Source organism: Stenella coeruleoalba, assembly GCF_951394435.1.
Source record: "Stenella coeruleoalba genome assembly, chromosome: 8".
NCBI classification, from domain to species: Eukaryota; Metazoa; Chordata; class Mammalia; order Artiodactyla; family Delphinidae; genus Stenella; species Stenella coeruleoalba.
The window spans coordinates 78831880-78846565 of NC_137154.1; the positions used below are offsets into that span (position 1 = coordinate 78831880).

Below are 14686 nucleotides of genomic sequence, written 5' to 3' on the forward strand. Positions count from 1 at the left end.
TCTCTATCAAAATACTCATGACATTTTTCACAGAACTAGAACAAATAATCCTAAAATTTATATGGAACTCCAAAAGACCCAGAATTGCCAAAGCAATCCTGAGGAAAAAGACTAAAGTTGGAGGCATACCCCTTCCAGACCTCAGACTATACTACAAAGCTATAGTAATCAAAACAGTGTAATATTGGCACAAAAACAGACATATAGATCAATGGAACAGAATAGACAGCCCAGAAATAAACCCATGCACCCATGGTCTATGACAAACGAGACAAGAATATACAATGGAGAAAAGACAGTTTCTTTAACAAGTGGTGTTGGGAAAGCTGGACAGCTACATGTAAATCAATGAAATTAGAACACTCCCTCACACCATATACAAAAATAAACTCAAAACAGTTTAAAGACCTAAATATAAGACATGGCACATAAAACTCCTAGAAGAGAACATAGGCAAAAACATTTTCTGACATAAATCATAGCAATATTTTCTTGGATCAGTCACATAAGGCAAAAGAAATAAAAGCAAAAATAAACAAATGGCACCTAATCAAACTGAAGAGCTTTTGCACAGCAAAGGAAACCATCAACAAAATGAAAAGAAAACCTACAGAATGGGAAAAAAATATTTGCAAGCAGTGTGACTGACAAGGGGTAAATATGCAAACAATTCATACAGCTCGTTAACAAAAATTTAAACAACCCAATAAAAAAATGGGCAGAAGGCCTAAATAGACATTTCTCCAAAGATGACATACAAATGGCCAACAGGCATATGAAAAGATGCTCATCATCACTTATTATTAGAGAAATGCAAATCAAAACCCCAATGAGGTATCACCTCACACAAGTCAGAATGGATATCATCAGAAAGTCCACAAATAAATGCCGGAGAGGGTGTGGAGAAAGGGAACCCTCCTACACTGTTGGTGGGAATGTAAACTGGTGCAGCCACTATGGAAAACAGTATGGAGGTTCCTTAAAAAACTAAAAGTAGAGCTACCATATGATCTTGCAATCCCACTCCTGGGCATATATCTGGAGAAAACCAGAATTTGAAAAGATACATGCACCTCAGAGTTCATTGCAGCACTGTTTACAATAGCCAAAACATGGAAGCCACCTAAATGTCCATCGACAGATGAATGGATAAAGAAGATACACAAAATGAATCTATATACAAAATAGAAGCAGACTTACAGACATATAATACAAATTTATGGTTACGAAAGGAGAGAGAGAGTGAGGGATAGGTTAGGCATATATTCTTAAAAGACATAGACTATTATACATAAAATAGATAAGCAACAAGGTTTTACTATATAGCACAGGGAATTTTATTCAATATCTTATAATCTACAATGGAATATAATCTGCAAAAAAAAAAAACTAGATCACTATGCTGTACACCTGAAACTAACACAGTATTGTGAATTAACTATACATCATTAAAGAAAAAAAAAAGTTAAACAGAACAAAAAAAGAAAAAGCAATTAAAATATGTATAGCAGAATCAACTCACTTTTTTCCTCCTCTGTTTTGTTGGAAAGATAAGTTGGTAGAAGTTCCTTTAGAAAGAGCCAAAATTTTGTGAAGGAATACTGTCAAAGTACAAAAAGTAGGTTTTAGAAATTTAGAGCTTTTATATTTTTTTCTCTAAGTTTTAGGAAACTTTTAGTATATTATTTCCAAAACATTATCTGGCAGGTGTGGGGAAAATTTAACGATTTACTTTTGGGGCTTAAACTTTTAATTTGCTATTGTTACTAAGTTAGTATTATATTTTATCTCATTTGTTCTAAATGCAGACTAAGAGATATGTTATGTTCATGATCATTCACCTTTTGAAATTATCTATTACTTCTTACTCTACACAAGGATATTTTTAGCTGCCTAAGTTTCTTATTTTTTTCAATATAATTACATGAAATGTTTGTGTTAAATCATATTAAATATGATTATATATTTTGATTATATAAATATTTTTTACAGCTTGGATATATCATGTTTTATGAGTATATTTCTTTTCTTGTATACCTTTTGTTATGCTTAATAATTGCCTTATTTTTCCAATTGATTATTTTTTTCTGTTTATGTATCACATATTTATCCATAGTCTTTTTGTCAGACCCTAAAACGTATTTGGAATCTATGTGTTCTATTTAATTTTTTCTTAGTACTCTCCTACTTAGAGCCTTTTGTCCTCCTGTTTCAAGGTGAATTAATTCTTCCCCAGGCCTGCAGTCTACAGCTTAAGTTATCTTGAGATTGCTTTTCACCATTATTCTCGGGTTATATTTGTCTCTTTTCTGATCATATTCTCTTATTTTGGGTCTTTGTCTTTCTCTTTCTTAGTTAGTCCCTCATTTTTCTGGAACACATCCTCCATAGTAGCTTCTTAAGCAAGATTATATGGGATGAAAAATATTTTGAGATTTGCATGTCTAAAATTATCTGTATTATACTATTATATGTGATCATAATTGGGCTGGGTTTAAAATACTAGACTAGAAATAGATTAATCTCATGATTTTGAAGGCCTTATTCTATTATAGTAGTTCTCAAAATGTGGTCCCTGAACCAGCAGCATCAATGTTACCTGGGAAATTGTTAAAAGAGCAAATTTTTGATCTCCATCAAGGCTTATTGAATCAGATATGCTGGGGAATGAGACCTTGCAATCTGTGTTTAGACAAAAACTCAAGTTGATTTGTGCAATGCACAAATGCCCAGCAGTGCATGGCAGTGTGGACTGGCCATTTGATGACAACTTCTCAATATTTGTGGGTATTTTTGAGAGGGATAAGCCAGTCATTTCTCTAGAAGAATCCTAATATCTTCTGCCTAGGGATTAAGTAGGGGTGGTTGGGGATGGGTAAGGGGCATAAGGTTTGACTTTCAGGGATGTATGTAGAGGATAGTCTGCTCTCAATGCAGGAGGGATTCTGAGGTCAAATGTTGTATTATCAATTATTAAACAATCTTCTGTATTTAGCTCTATTATTTTCTTCAGAGGTACCTGTTGTCTACATTTCCTGAACATTTTTGAATACTTCTTTTCACCTATCTTCCTGCAGTCATTTAACTTTTGCCCTTTTGTATTTTGGTATGTCAGTTATCACCTTTCAAAATTTTATTAAAATTACTCCTTCGTAGTACTTTTCTCTTTCTTTGTCTTTATTCTTGTGCGTGTATGTTTTAATTTATTCCCTTGGTTTCATTTTAGTAGGATTTTAGAAGGGATAGAAGATAGGTGAATACTTTTAGTTTTCCATTTTTATCTAGAAATCTATGGGCACAAGTGTTTTAAAATATAGATTCCTGGAAGGGGTATGGTTAGGTCAGAGAATACACTTAATTATAGCATGGCTTTTCAAATCAAATTCTAGGTGAAGGTATTATAACTACTGAATTATTGATAGTTTTCATTGTCATTTATTTATTGCACAATTACATTTTAAGGTGCTGTTGTGGCTTTTTGTTGATAACTAAAGTAGAATGACTTATAAAATTGAATTATATTTTAGAAATTTGCGGAAAACTGAAGACAGAAAAAGGAAACTAGAGGAGCTTCTTAATTCTGTTGGTCAAACAGTGTCAGAACTCAAAGAAAAGTAAGTTAAGTTTTGAAATGTATTTTGAATATTTGAAAACATACCTCAACTAATACTTAAATTTTGAAAATCTTAGTTATAATCACTGTCTTAATTTTTTGGTATCTCTAAAAGGGGGAAGGATGTAAAATAATATAGAATGTCTTCCTTTTTAAAAACATTTAATAAGAACAAAAATATTTTAAGTTTCTGTATTCCCAAGCATTGGAAAAGTGAGCAGGAAGAATTGAATGTAATGTGTTAATGCTGGGAGTGTTTACATTTGGTATTCCCATTTCTTTATAATTTTGACTTCAAGATTTTAGACTCCTTTATTTCAGATGATGCTATAGGACCACCTATTCCATAATATTTCCAGAGGTATATGATCATGTTAAAAAATTTTTGTCTTTTTAACTTTGCTCTTTTTGGTATTAAAAAATATTCCTTCATGCAAATATTATTCTCAAATTTAAGAAGCATTTATGAATGTGATTAATCTTAAAACCTTGCATGTACCTCTGTGTTCCTGTGATTGCTTTTTAATATAGGCTAGAAAATATTGGTATGGGAATTATTATAAATGTGGAAGCATTTCCCTTTAAGAATTGTGAAGATTGGAAAACTGGAGAATGTGTCATTAAATATAGCATATGTTATCACTTGCTTTCAGTTTTATGAGAGTAAAACTTTTCTTTTTTTTTTTTTTTTTGTTTTTTTTTTATTTTTATTTTTTTATTAACATCTTTATTGGGGTATAATTACTTTACAATGGTGTGTTAGTTTCTGCTTTATAACAAAGTGAATCAGTTATACATATACATATGTTCCCATATCTCTTCCCTCTTGCGTCTCCCTCCCTCCCACCCTCCCTATCCCACCCCTCCAGGCTGTCACAGAGCACCGAGCCAATATCCCCGTGCCATGCGGCTGCTTCCCTCTAGCTATCTACCTTACTACGTTTGTTAGTGTGTATATGTCCATGACTCTCTCTCGCCCCGTCACAGCTCACCCTTCCCCCTCCCCATAACCTCAAGTCCGTTCTCTAGGAGGTCTGCGTCTTTATTCCTGCCTTACCCCTAGGTTCTTCATGACATTTTTTTTTTTCTTAAATTCCATATATATGTGTTAGCATACTGTATTTGTCTTTTTCGTTCTGACTTACTTCACTGTGTATGACAGACTCTAGGTCTATCCACCTCATTACAAATAGCTCAATTTCGTTTCTTTTTATGGCTGAGTAATATTCCATTGTATATATGTGCCACATCTTCTTTATCCATTCATCCGATGATGGGCACTTAGGTTGTTTCCATCTCCGGGCTATTGTAAATAGAGCTGCGATGAACATTTTGGTACATGACTCTTTTTGAATTTCGGTTTTCTCAGGGTATATGCCCAGTAGTGGGATTGCTGGGTCATATGGTAGTTCTATTTGTAGTTTTTTAAGGAACCTCCATACTGTTCTCCATAGTGGCTGAACCAATTCACATTCCCACCAGCAGTGCAAGAGGGTTCCCTTTTCTCCACACCCTCTCCAGCATTTATTGTTTCTAGATTTATTGATGATGGCCATTCTGACTGGTGTGAGATGATATCTCATTGTAGTTTTGATTTGCATTTCTCTAATGATTAATGATGTTGAGCATTCTTTCATGTGTTTGTTGGCAGTCTGTATATCTTCTTTGGAGAAATGTCTATTTAGGTCTTCTGCCCATTTTTGGATTGGGTTGTTTGTTTTTTTGTTGTTGAGCTGCATGAGCTGCTTGTAAATTTTGGAGATTAATCCTTTGTCAGTTGCTTCATTTGCAAATATTTTCTCCCATTCTGAGGGTTGTCTTTTGGTCTTGTTTATGGTTTCCTTTGCTGTGCAAAAGCTTTGAAGTTTCATTAGGTCCCATTTGTTTATTTTTGTTTTTATTTCCATTACTCTAGGGGGTGGGTCAGAAAGAATCTTGCTGTGATTTATGTCATAGAGTGTTCTGCCTATGTTTTCCTCTAATAGTTTGATAGTTTCTGGCCTTATATTTAGGTCTTTAATCCATTTTGAGCTTATTTTTGTGTATGGTGTTAGGGAGTGTTCTAATTTCATTCTTTTACATGTACCTGTCCAGTTTTCCCAGCACCATTTATTGAAGAGGCTGTCCTTTTGCCACTGTACATTCCTGCCACCTTTATCAAAGATAAGGTGTCCATATGTGCATGGGTTTATCTCTGGGCTTTCTATCCTGTTCCATTGATCTATCTTTCTGTTTTTGTGCCAGTACCATACTGTCTTGATAACTGTAGCTTTGTAGTATAGTCTGAAGTCAGGGAGCCTGATTCCTCCAGTTCCTTTTTTTGTTCTCAAGATTGCTTTGGCTATTCGGGGTCTTTTGTGTTTCCATACAAATTGCGAAATTTTTTGTTCTAGTTCTGTGAAAAATGCCAGTGGTAGTTTGATAGGGATTGCATTGAATCTATAGATTGCTTTGGGTAGTAGAGTCATTTTCACAATGTTGATTCTTCCAATCCAAGAACATGGTATATGTCTCCATCTATTTGTATCATCTTTAATTTCTTTCATCAGTGTCTTATAGTTTTCTGTATACAGGTCTTTTGTCTCCTTAGGTAGGTTTATTCCTAGATATTTTATTCTTTTTGTTGCAATGGTAAATGGGAGTGTTTTCTTGATTTCACTTTCAGATTTTTCATCATTAGTATATAGGAATGCCAGAGATTTCTGTGCATTAATTTTGTATCCTGCTACTTTACCAAATTCATTGATTAGCTCTAGTAGTTTTCTGGTAGCATCTTTAGGCTTCTCTATGTATAGGATCATGTCATCTGCAAACAGTGACAGCTTTACTTCTTCTTTTCCGATTTGTATTCCTTTTATTTCCTTCTCTTCTCTGATTGCTGTGGCTAAAACTTCCAAAACTATGTTGAATAAGAGTGGTGAGAGTGGGCACCCTTGTCTTGTTCCTGATCTTAGTGGAAATGCTTTCAGTTTTTCACCATTGAGGATGATGTTTGCTGTGGGCTTGTCGTATATGGCCTTTATTATGTTGAGGAAAGTTCCCTCTATGCCTACTTTCTGCAGGGTTTTTATCATAAATGGGTGTTGAATTTTGTCAAAAGCTTTCTCTGCATCTATTGAGATGATCATATGGTTTTTCTCCTTCAGTTTGTTAATATGGTTTATCACATTGATAGATTTGCGTATATTGAAGAATCCTTGCATTCCTGGAACAAACCCCACCTGATCATGGTGTATGATCCTTTTAATGTGCTGTTGGATTCTGTTTGCTAGTATTTTGTTGAGGATTTTTGCATCTATGTTCATCAGTGATATTGGTCTGTAGTTTTCTTTCTTTGTGACATCCTTGCCTGGTTTTGGTATCAAGGTGATGGTGGCCTCGTAGAATGAGTTTGGGAGTGTTCCTCCCTCTGCTATATTTTGGAAGAGTTTGAGAAGGATAGGTGTTAGCTCTTCTCTAAATGTTTGATAGAATTCGCCTGTGAAGCCATCTGGTCCTGGGCTTTTCTTTGTTGGAAGATTTTTAATCACAGTTTCAATTTCAGTGCTTGTGATTGGTCTGTTCATATTTTCTATTTCTTCCTGATTCAGTCTTGGCAGGTTGTGCATTTCTAAGAATTTGTCCATTTCTTCCAGATTGTCCATTTTATTGGCATAGAGTTGCTTGTAGTAATCTCTCATGATCTCTTTTATTTCTGCAGTGTCAGTTGTTACCTCTCCTTTTTCATTTCTAATTCTATTGATTTGAGTCTTCTCCCTTTTTTTCTTGATAAGTCTGGCTAGTGGTTTATCTATTTTGTTTATCTTCTCAAAGAACCAGCTTTTAGTTTCATTGATCTTTGCTATTTTTCCTTCATTTCTTTTTCATTTATTTCTGATCTGATTTTTATGATTTCTTTCCTTCTGCTAGCTTTGGGGTTTTTTTGTTCTTCTTTCTCTAGTTGCTTGAGGTGCAAGGTTAGGTTGTTTATTCTAGATGTCTCCTGCTTCTTAAGGTGGGCTTGTATTGCTATAAACTTCCCCCTTAGAACTGCTTTTGCTGCATCCCACAGGTTTTGGGTCGTTGTGTCTCCATTGTCATTTGTTTCTAGGTATTTTTTGATTTCCTCTTTGATTTCTTCAGTGATCACTTCATTATTAAGTAGTGTATTGTTTAGCCTCCATGTGTTTGTATTTTTTACAGATCTTTTCCTGTAATTGATATCTAGTCTCATGGCGTTGTGGTCAGAAAAGATACTTGATACAATTTCAATTTTCTTAAATTTGCCAAGGCTTGATTTGTGACCCAAGATATGATCTATCCTGGAGAATGTTCCGTGAGCACTTGAGAAAAATGTGTATTCTGTTGTTTTTGGATGGAGTGTCCTATAAATATCAATTAAGTCCATCTTGTTTAATGTATCATTTAAAGCTTGTGTTTCCTTATTTATTTTCATTTTGGATGATCTGTCCATGGGTGAAAGTGGGGTGTTTAAGTCCCCTACTATGAATGTGTTACTGTCAATTTCCCCTTTTATGGCTGTTAGTATTTGCCTTATGTATTGAGGTGCTCCTATGTTGGGTGCATAAATATTTACAATTGTTATATCTTCTTCTTGGATCGATCCCTTGATCATTATGTAGTGTCCTTCTTTGTCTCTTTTAATAGTCCTTATTTTAAAGTCTATTTTGTCTGATATGAGAATTGCTACTCCAGCTTTCTTTTGGTTTCCATTTGCATGGAATATCTTTTTCCATCCCCTTACTTTTAGTCTGTATGTGTCTCTAGGTCTGAAGTGGGTCTCTTGTAGACAGCATATGTAAGGGTCTTGTTTTTGTATCCATTCAGCTAATCTGTGTCTTTTGGTGGGAGCATTTAGTCCATTTACATTTAAGGTAATTATCGATATGTATGTTCCTATTCCCATTTTCTATATTGTTTTGGGTTCGTTATTATAGGTCTTTTCCTTCTCTTGTGTTTCTTGCCTAGAGAAGATCCTTTAGCATTTGTTGTAAAGCTGGTTTGGTGGTGCTGAACTCTCTCAGCTTTTGCTTGTCTGTAAAGGTTTTTATTTCTCCATCAAATCTGAATGAGATCCTTGCTGGGTAGAGTAGTCTTGGTTGCAGGTTTTTCTCCTTCATCACTTTCAGTATGTCCTGCCACTCCCTTCTGGCTTGTAGGGTTTCTGCTGAAAGATCAGCAGTTAACCTTATGGGGATTCCCTTATGTGTTATTTGTTGTTTTTCCCTTGCTGCTTTTAATATGCTTTCTTTGTATTTAATTTTTGACAGTTTGATTAATATGTGTCTTGGTGTATTTCTCCTTGTATTTATCCTGTATGGGACTCTCTGTGCTTCCTGGACTTGATTAACTATTTCCTTTCCCATATTAGGGAAGTTTTCAACTATAATCTCTTCAAATATTTTCTCAGTCCCTTTCTTTTTCTCTTCTTCTTCTGGAACCCCTATAATTCGAATGTTGGTGCGTTTAATGTTGTCCCAGAGGTCTCTGAGACTGTCCTCAGTTCTTTTCATTCTTTTTTCTTTATTCTGCTCTGCAGTAGTTATTTCCACTATTTTATCTTCCAGGTCACTTATCCGTTCTTCTGCCTCAGTTATTCTGCTATTGATCCCATCTAGAGTATTTTTAATTTCATTTATTGTGTTGTTCATCATTGCTTGTTTCATCTTTAGTTCTTCTAGGTCCTTGTTAACTGATTCTTGCATTTTGTCCATTCTATTGTCCATTCTATCTCCAAGATTTCGGATCAACCTTACTATCATTATTCTGAATTCTTTTTCAGGTAGACTGCCTATTTCCTCTTCATTTGTTAGGTCTGGTGCATTTTTATCTTGCTCCTTTATCTGCTGTGTGTTTTTCTGTTTTCTCATTTTGCTTATCTTACTGTGTTTGGGGTCTCCTTTTTGCAGGCTGCAGGTTCGTAGTTCCTCCTGTTTTTGATGTCTGTCTCCAGTGGCTAAGGTTGGTTCAGTGGGTTGTGTATGCTTCCTGGTGAAGGGGACTAGTGCCTGTGTTGTGGTGGAAGAGGCTGGATCTTGTCTCTCTAGTGGGCAGGTTCACGTCTGGTGGTGTGTTTTGGGGTGTCTGTGGCCTTATTATGATTTTAGGCAGCCTCTCTGCTAATGGGTGGGGTTGTGTTCCTGTTTTGCTAGTTGTTTGGCACAGGTTGTCCAGCACTGTGGCTTGCTGGTCGTTGAGTGAAGCTGGGTGCTGGTGTTAAGATGGAGGTCTCTGGGAGATTTTCGCCGTTTGATATTATCTGGAGCTGGGAGGTCTCTTGTGAACCAGTGTCTTGAAGTTGGCTCTCCTACCTCAGAGGGAGAGCCCTGCCTCCTGGCTGGAGCACCAAGAGCCTTTCATCCACACGGCTCAGAATAAAAGGGAGAAAAAGTAGAGGGAATTAGTAGACGTATGAGGAAAGGAAGAAGGAAAGGAGGGAAGGAAGGAGGGAAGGAAGGAAGGAAGGAAGGAAGAAAGAAAGAAAGAAGCAAAGAAGGAAAGAAGGCAAGAAGGAACGAAAGGAGGGAGGGAGGGAGGGAGGAAGGAAGGAGGGAAAGAAGTAAAAACAAAAAGAAAGAAGATACAGTAAAAATAAAATAAAGTATAATAAAGTTATTGAATTAAAAAATTCTTAATTAGAAAAAAAAAAAAAAAAAGGACGGATAGAACCTTAGGACAAATGTTGGAAGCAAAGCTGTACAGACAAAGTCTTACACAGAAGCGTACACATACACCCTCACAAAAAGAGGTAAAGGGGGAAAAATCATAAATCTTGCTGTCAGAGACCACCTCCTCAATTTGGGATAATTCGTTGTCTAAAGGAGGGAAGGAAGGAGGGAAGGAAGGAAGGAAGGAAGGAAGAAAGAAAGAAGGCAAGAAGGAACGAAAGGAGGGAGGGAGGAAGGAAGGAAGGAGGGAAAGAAGGGAAAACAGAAAGAAGATACAGTAAAAATAAAATAGAGTATAATAAAGTTATTGAATTAAAAAATTCTTAATTAGAAAAAAAAAAAAAGGACGGATAGAACCTTAGGACAAATGTTGGAAGCAAAGCTGTACAGACAAAGTCTTACACAGAAGCGTACACATACACCTTCACAAAAAGAGGTAAAGGGGGAAAAATCATAAATCTTGCTGTCAGAGACCACCTCCTCAATTTGGGATAATTCGTTGTCTAAAGGAGGGAAGGAAGGAGGGAAGGAAGGAAGGAAGGAAGGAAGAAAGAAAGAAGCAAGGAAGGAAAGAAGGCAAGAAGGAACGAAAGGAGGGAGGGAGGAAGGAAGGGAGGAGGGAAAGAAGGGAAAACAGAAAGAAGATACAGTAAAAATAAAATAGAGTATAATAAAGTTATTGAATTAAAAAATTCTTAATTAGAAAAAAAAAAAAAAAAAAGGGACGGATAGAACCTTAGGACAAATGTTGGAAGCAAAGCTATACAGACAAAGTCTTACACAGAAGCGTACACATACACCCTCACAAAAAGAGGTAAAGGGGGAAAAATCATAAATCTTGCTGTCAGAGACCACCTCCTCAATTTGGGATGATTCGTTGTCTAAAGGAGGGAAGGAAGGAAGGAAAGAAAGAAAGAAAGAAAGGACGAAGGTAAAGTATAATAACGTTCTTAAAATTAAAATTGATTATTAAGAAAAAAAATTTTAAGAAAAAACCATGGACGGATAGAACCTAGGACAAATGGTGGAAGCAAGACTATACAGACAAGATCTCACACAGAAGCATACACATACACATTCACAAAAAGAGGAATAGGGAGAAAAATCATAGATCTTGCTCCCAAAGTCCACCTCCTTAATTTGGGATGATTGGCTGTCTATTCATGTATTCCACAGATGCAGGGTACATCAAGTTGATTGTGGAGCTTTAATCCGCTGCTTCTGAGGCTGCTGGGAGAGATTTCCCTTTCTCTTCTTTGTTCTCACAGCTCCCAGGGGCTCAGCTTTGGATTTGGCCCTGCCTCTGCGTGTAGGTCGCTGGAGGGCGTCTGTTTTTTGCTCAGACAGGACGGGGTTAAAGGAGCCGCTGATTCGGGGGTTCTGGCGTACGGAGGCCGGCGGCGGGGAGGGAGGGGCACGGAATGCGGGGCGGGCCTGCGGCGGCAAAGTCCGGCGTGACTCTGCACCAGCCCGAGGCCCGCCGTGCGCTCTCCCGGGGAAGTCGTCTCCGGATCCCGGGAACCCGGCAGTGGCGGGCTGCACAGGCTCCGCGGAAGAGGGGAGTGGAGAGCGACCTGCGCTCGCGCACAGGCCCCTTGGTGGCGGCAGCAGCAGCCCCAACGTCTCCCGCCCGCCTTGGGGTCCGCGCCTCCAGCCGCGGCTTGCGCCCGTCTCTGGAGTCAGCGCCCTCAGCCGCGGCTCGCGCCCGTCTCTGGGGTCCGCGCCCTCAGCCGCGGCTCGCGCCCGTCTCTGGGGTCCGCGCCCTCAGCCGCGGCTCGCGCCCGTCTCTGGAGTTCCTTTAAGCAGCGTTCTTAAACCCCTCTCCTCACGCACCAGGAAACAAAGAGGGAAGAAAAAGTCTCTTGCCTCTTCGGCAGGTGCCGGCTTTTCCCCGGACTCCCTCCCGGCTAGCTGTGGTGCACTAACCCCTTCAGGCTATGTTCAAGCCGCCAACCCCAGTCCTCTCCCTGCGCTCCGTCCGAAACCGAAACCCTAGCCTCAGAGCCTCAGCTCGCAGCCCCGCCCGTCCCGGCGGGTGAGCAAACAAGCCTCTCGGGCTGGTGAGTGCCGGTCGGCACCGATCCTCTGTGCGGGAATCTCCCCGCTTTGCCCTCCGCACCCGTTGCTGTGCACTCCTCCGCGGCTTCGAAGCTCCCCCCTCCGCCTCCCGCAGTCTCCGCCCGCGAAGGGGCTTCCTAGTGTGTGGAAACTTTTCCTCCTTCACAGCTCCCTCCCACTGGTGCAGGTGCCGTCCCTATTCTTTTGTCTCTGTTTATTCTTTTTTCCTTTTGCCCTACCCAGGTACGTGGGGAGTTTCTTGCCTTTTGGGAGGTCTGAGGTCTTCTGCCAGCCTTCAGTAGGTGTTCTGCAGGAGTTGTTCCACGTGTAGATGTATTTCTGGTGTATCTGTGGAGAGGAAGGTGATCTCCGCGTCTTACTCTTCCGCCATCTTCCCTTCGACCTCCTAAAACTTTTCTATAAACATATTTTTTTCTTTAAGTGGTGTGTTATGTATCCTTTTCTTTCTTCTGAAAGAAATACAAATTATTGCACCAAGAAAAAATTCATCAGACTGAAAACTGAATTTTTTTTTTCTCTACAGCGTTAGAAAACAGTTATCTCTTTTACATTTATATATGTTTATTTATAGAGAATAAACAAAAAAATCTTCAAACCCATAAATTCAATGTTTTTCATATTCCTGAATGTTTTTTATGTTAGACATACAGAAATGAAATCACATAATTTCCTTCCTGGTATAATTAGAGAAGTATAAGGAAAATAATATATTATTTTCAGTGTTACATGCTCAGAATCAGTGCTTAATAATACTCAGATAATTGTCAAATATTTATTGAGTTGTTAGCTTATGATACCAATGTTTGACTCCATTTGTTAGTCATTTGCATGTGTCAGGTGTTGTCCTAGTCACTTTACGTATTCATCATTTTTAATACTTAAAACAACACTGAGAGGTGGATGTTCTTACATTTTGCAGACTAGGAAGCTAAAGATTGGAAAAATTTATTTGCCTAAGTTAAGCAGTTAGTAAATGACTAAGCAAGCATTAGATTTTGTATTTGTCTGACTCCATAAAGTTCCTTTTCTTAGTCACTACACTATACTACCAGTATTTTGGAAGGATTATTATGAAAACCTTCTGAATAATATTACTGAGGACCTTGTGGATAATGTGACTGAGGAATTGAATTTTTAATTTTATTTATGTGGCTACCATTTTGGACAAGTGACTCCTAGAGTCTTATGTCTAGGGAAGGGAGGAATAGAGCACTTAGAGAGGCAATAAAAGTACTGTAAAATGCCTGGAACTTAATATCAGACACAGCCATATATGAATTTTAGATCCTCTGCTTACTGTTGGGGAGACCTGTGCAATAATCTGTTTGGATTCAAGTCTCCATATATATAAAATGAGAATTGTAATACTTACTTTCAACTATTCTGAGAATTGGCAGAATCCTGAGCATTTTGAAGGCACTTACATATTTGTTGAAGGACTAAGTAATAGGAATATTACTATTATATTTAATAAAATAATATATATGTACAAGTATTTTTAAGGAAAATAATTTAAAAGTTTTAAACTTTAGCAAATGGGCACATAGGGAGAGAACATATCTGATGGGCTGAATATATCAGGTGAGTTTTAAGATTTTATTTATATTTTTGATAGGTATATATTTGAGGGAGTTAGAGTGAGGAATGAGATAGGGATAAGGAAGGAGGTGGAGAGTATTCTAGGCAAACGGAACATCCTGTTGAAGGGCACAGCAGATAAAAGGGCATTTTCTGAGAATATAAAATTCTTCAGATGTTGACATATAGTTTTACTGAACTGAGTAAAATGAAATAAAACTGAAAAGATAGATCAATATTATGACTGGGCCTTTGAATGTCATATTCATAAGTTTATACATAATGTAGTAGGACATTAAGGCCCTGTGAGAATGTTCCCCTTTAAATGTATGTGTTGGTATTGTGTCTCTTACATTAATGATATTTTATATGCAAATATTATCAATATTATAGTTAATTAAATTATTGTATAAAAGTTCACTTTACTATATAAGCATAATTTAATTAAATCTATCTTAAATCCAGTTGTCTTTAATTAAACTTTAATGTTTTCATAGATTTCAGAGCAGGACTTCAGAAGCTGCCAAACTTGAAGCTGAAGTAAGCAAAGCACAAGAAACAATTAAAGCTGCAGAAGTCTTGATTAATCAGCTTGACAGAGAACACAAGAGATGGAATGCGCAGGTTTGTTTGAAAGAGAGGTCATAAAGAAGCATTGTTTAAAACACAGGAAATGTGTAAGATAATGTATTTGTAAACAAAATGAAAAGGAAAACATATCCATTAAATTTCAGCCCTGGCTTAGGAT

General features: G+C 37.4%; 1 protein-coding gene across 2 annotated transcripts in view; it reads left to right on the plus strand.

Annotated features, from left to right (window-relative positions):
* DYNC2H1 (dynein cytoplasmic 2 heavy chain 1) overlaps positions 1-14686 on the plus strand; it is a 376702-nt gene that overhangs the window by 132521 nt on the left and 229495 nt on the right. For both annotated transcript variants that reach the window (XM_079929106.1, XM_079929107.1), the window contains exons 60-61: positions 3528-3614; positions 14436-14562. In XM_079929106.1, the coding sequence (XP_079785232.1) occupies positions 3528-3614; positions 14436-14562 (214 nt within the window). The remainder of the gene's footprint in view (positions 1-3527; positions 3615-14435; positions 14563-14686) is intronic.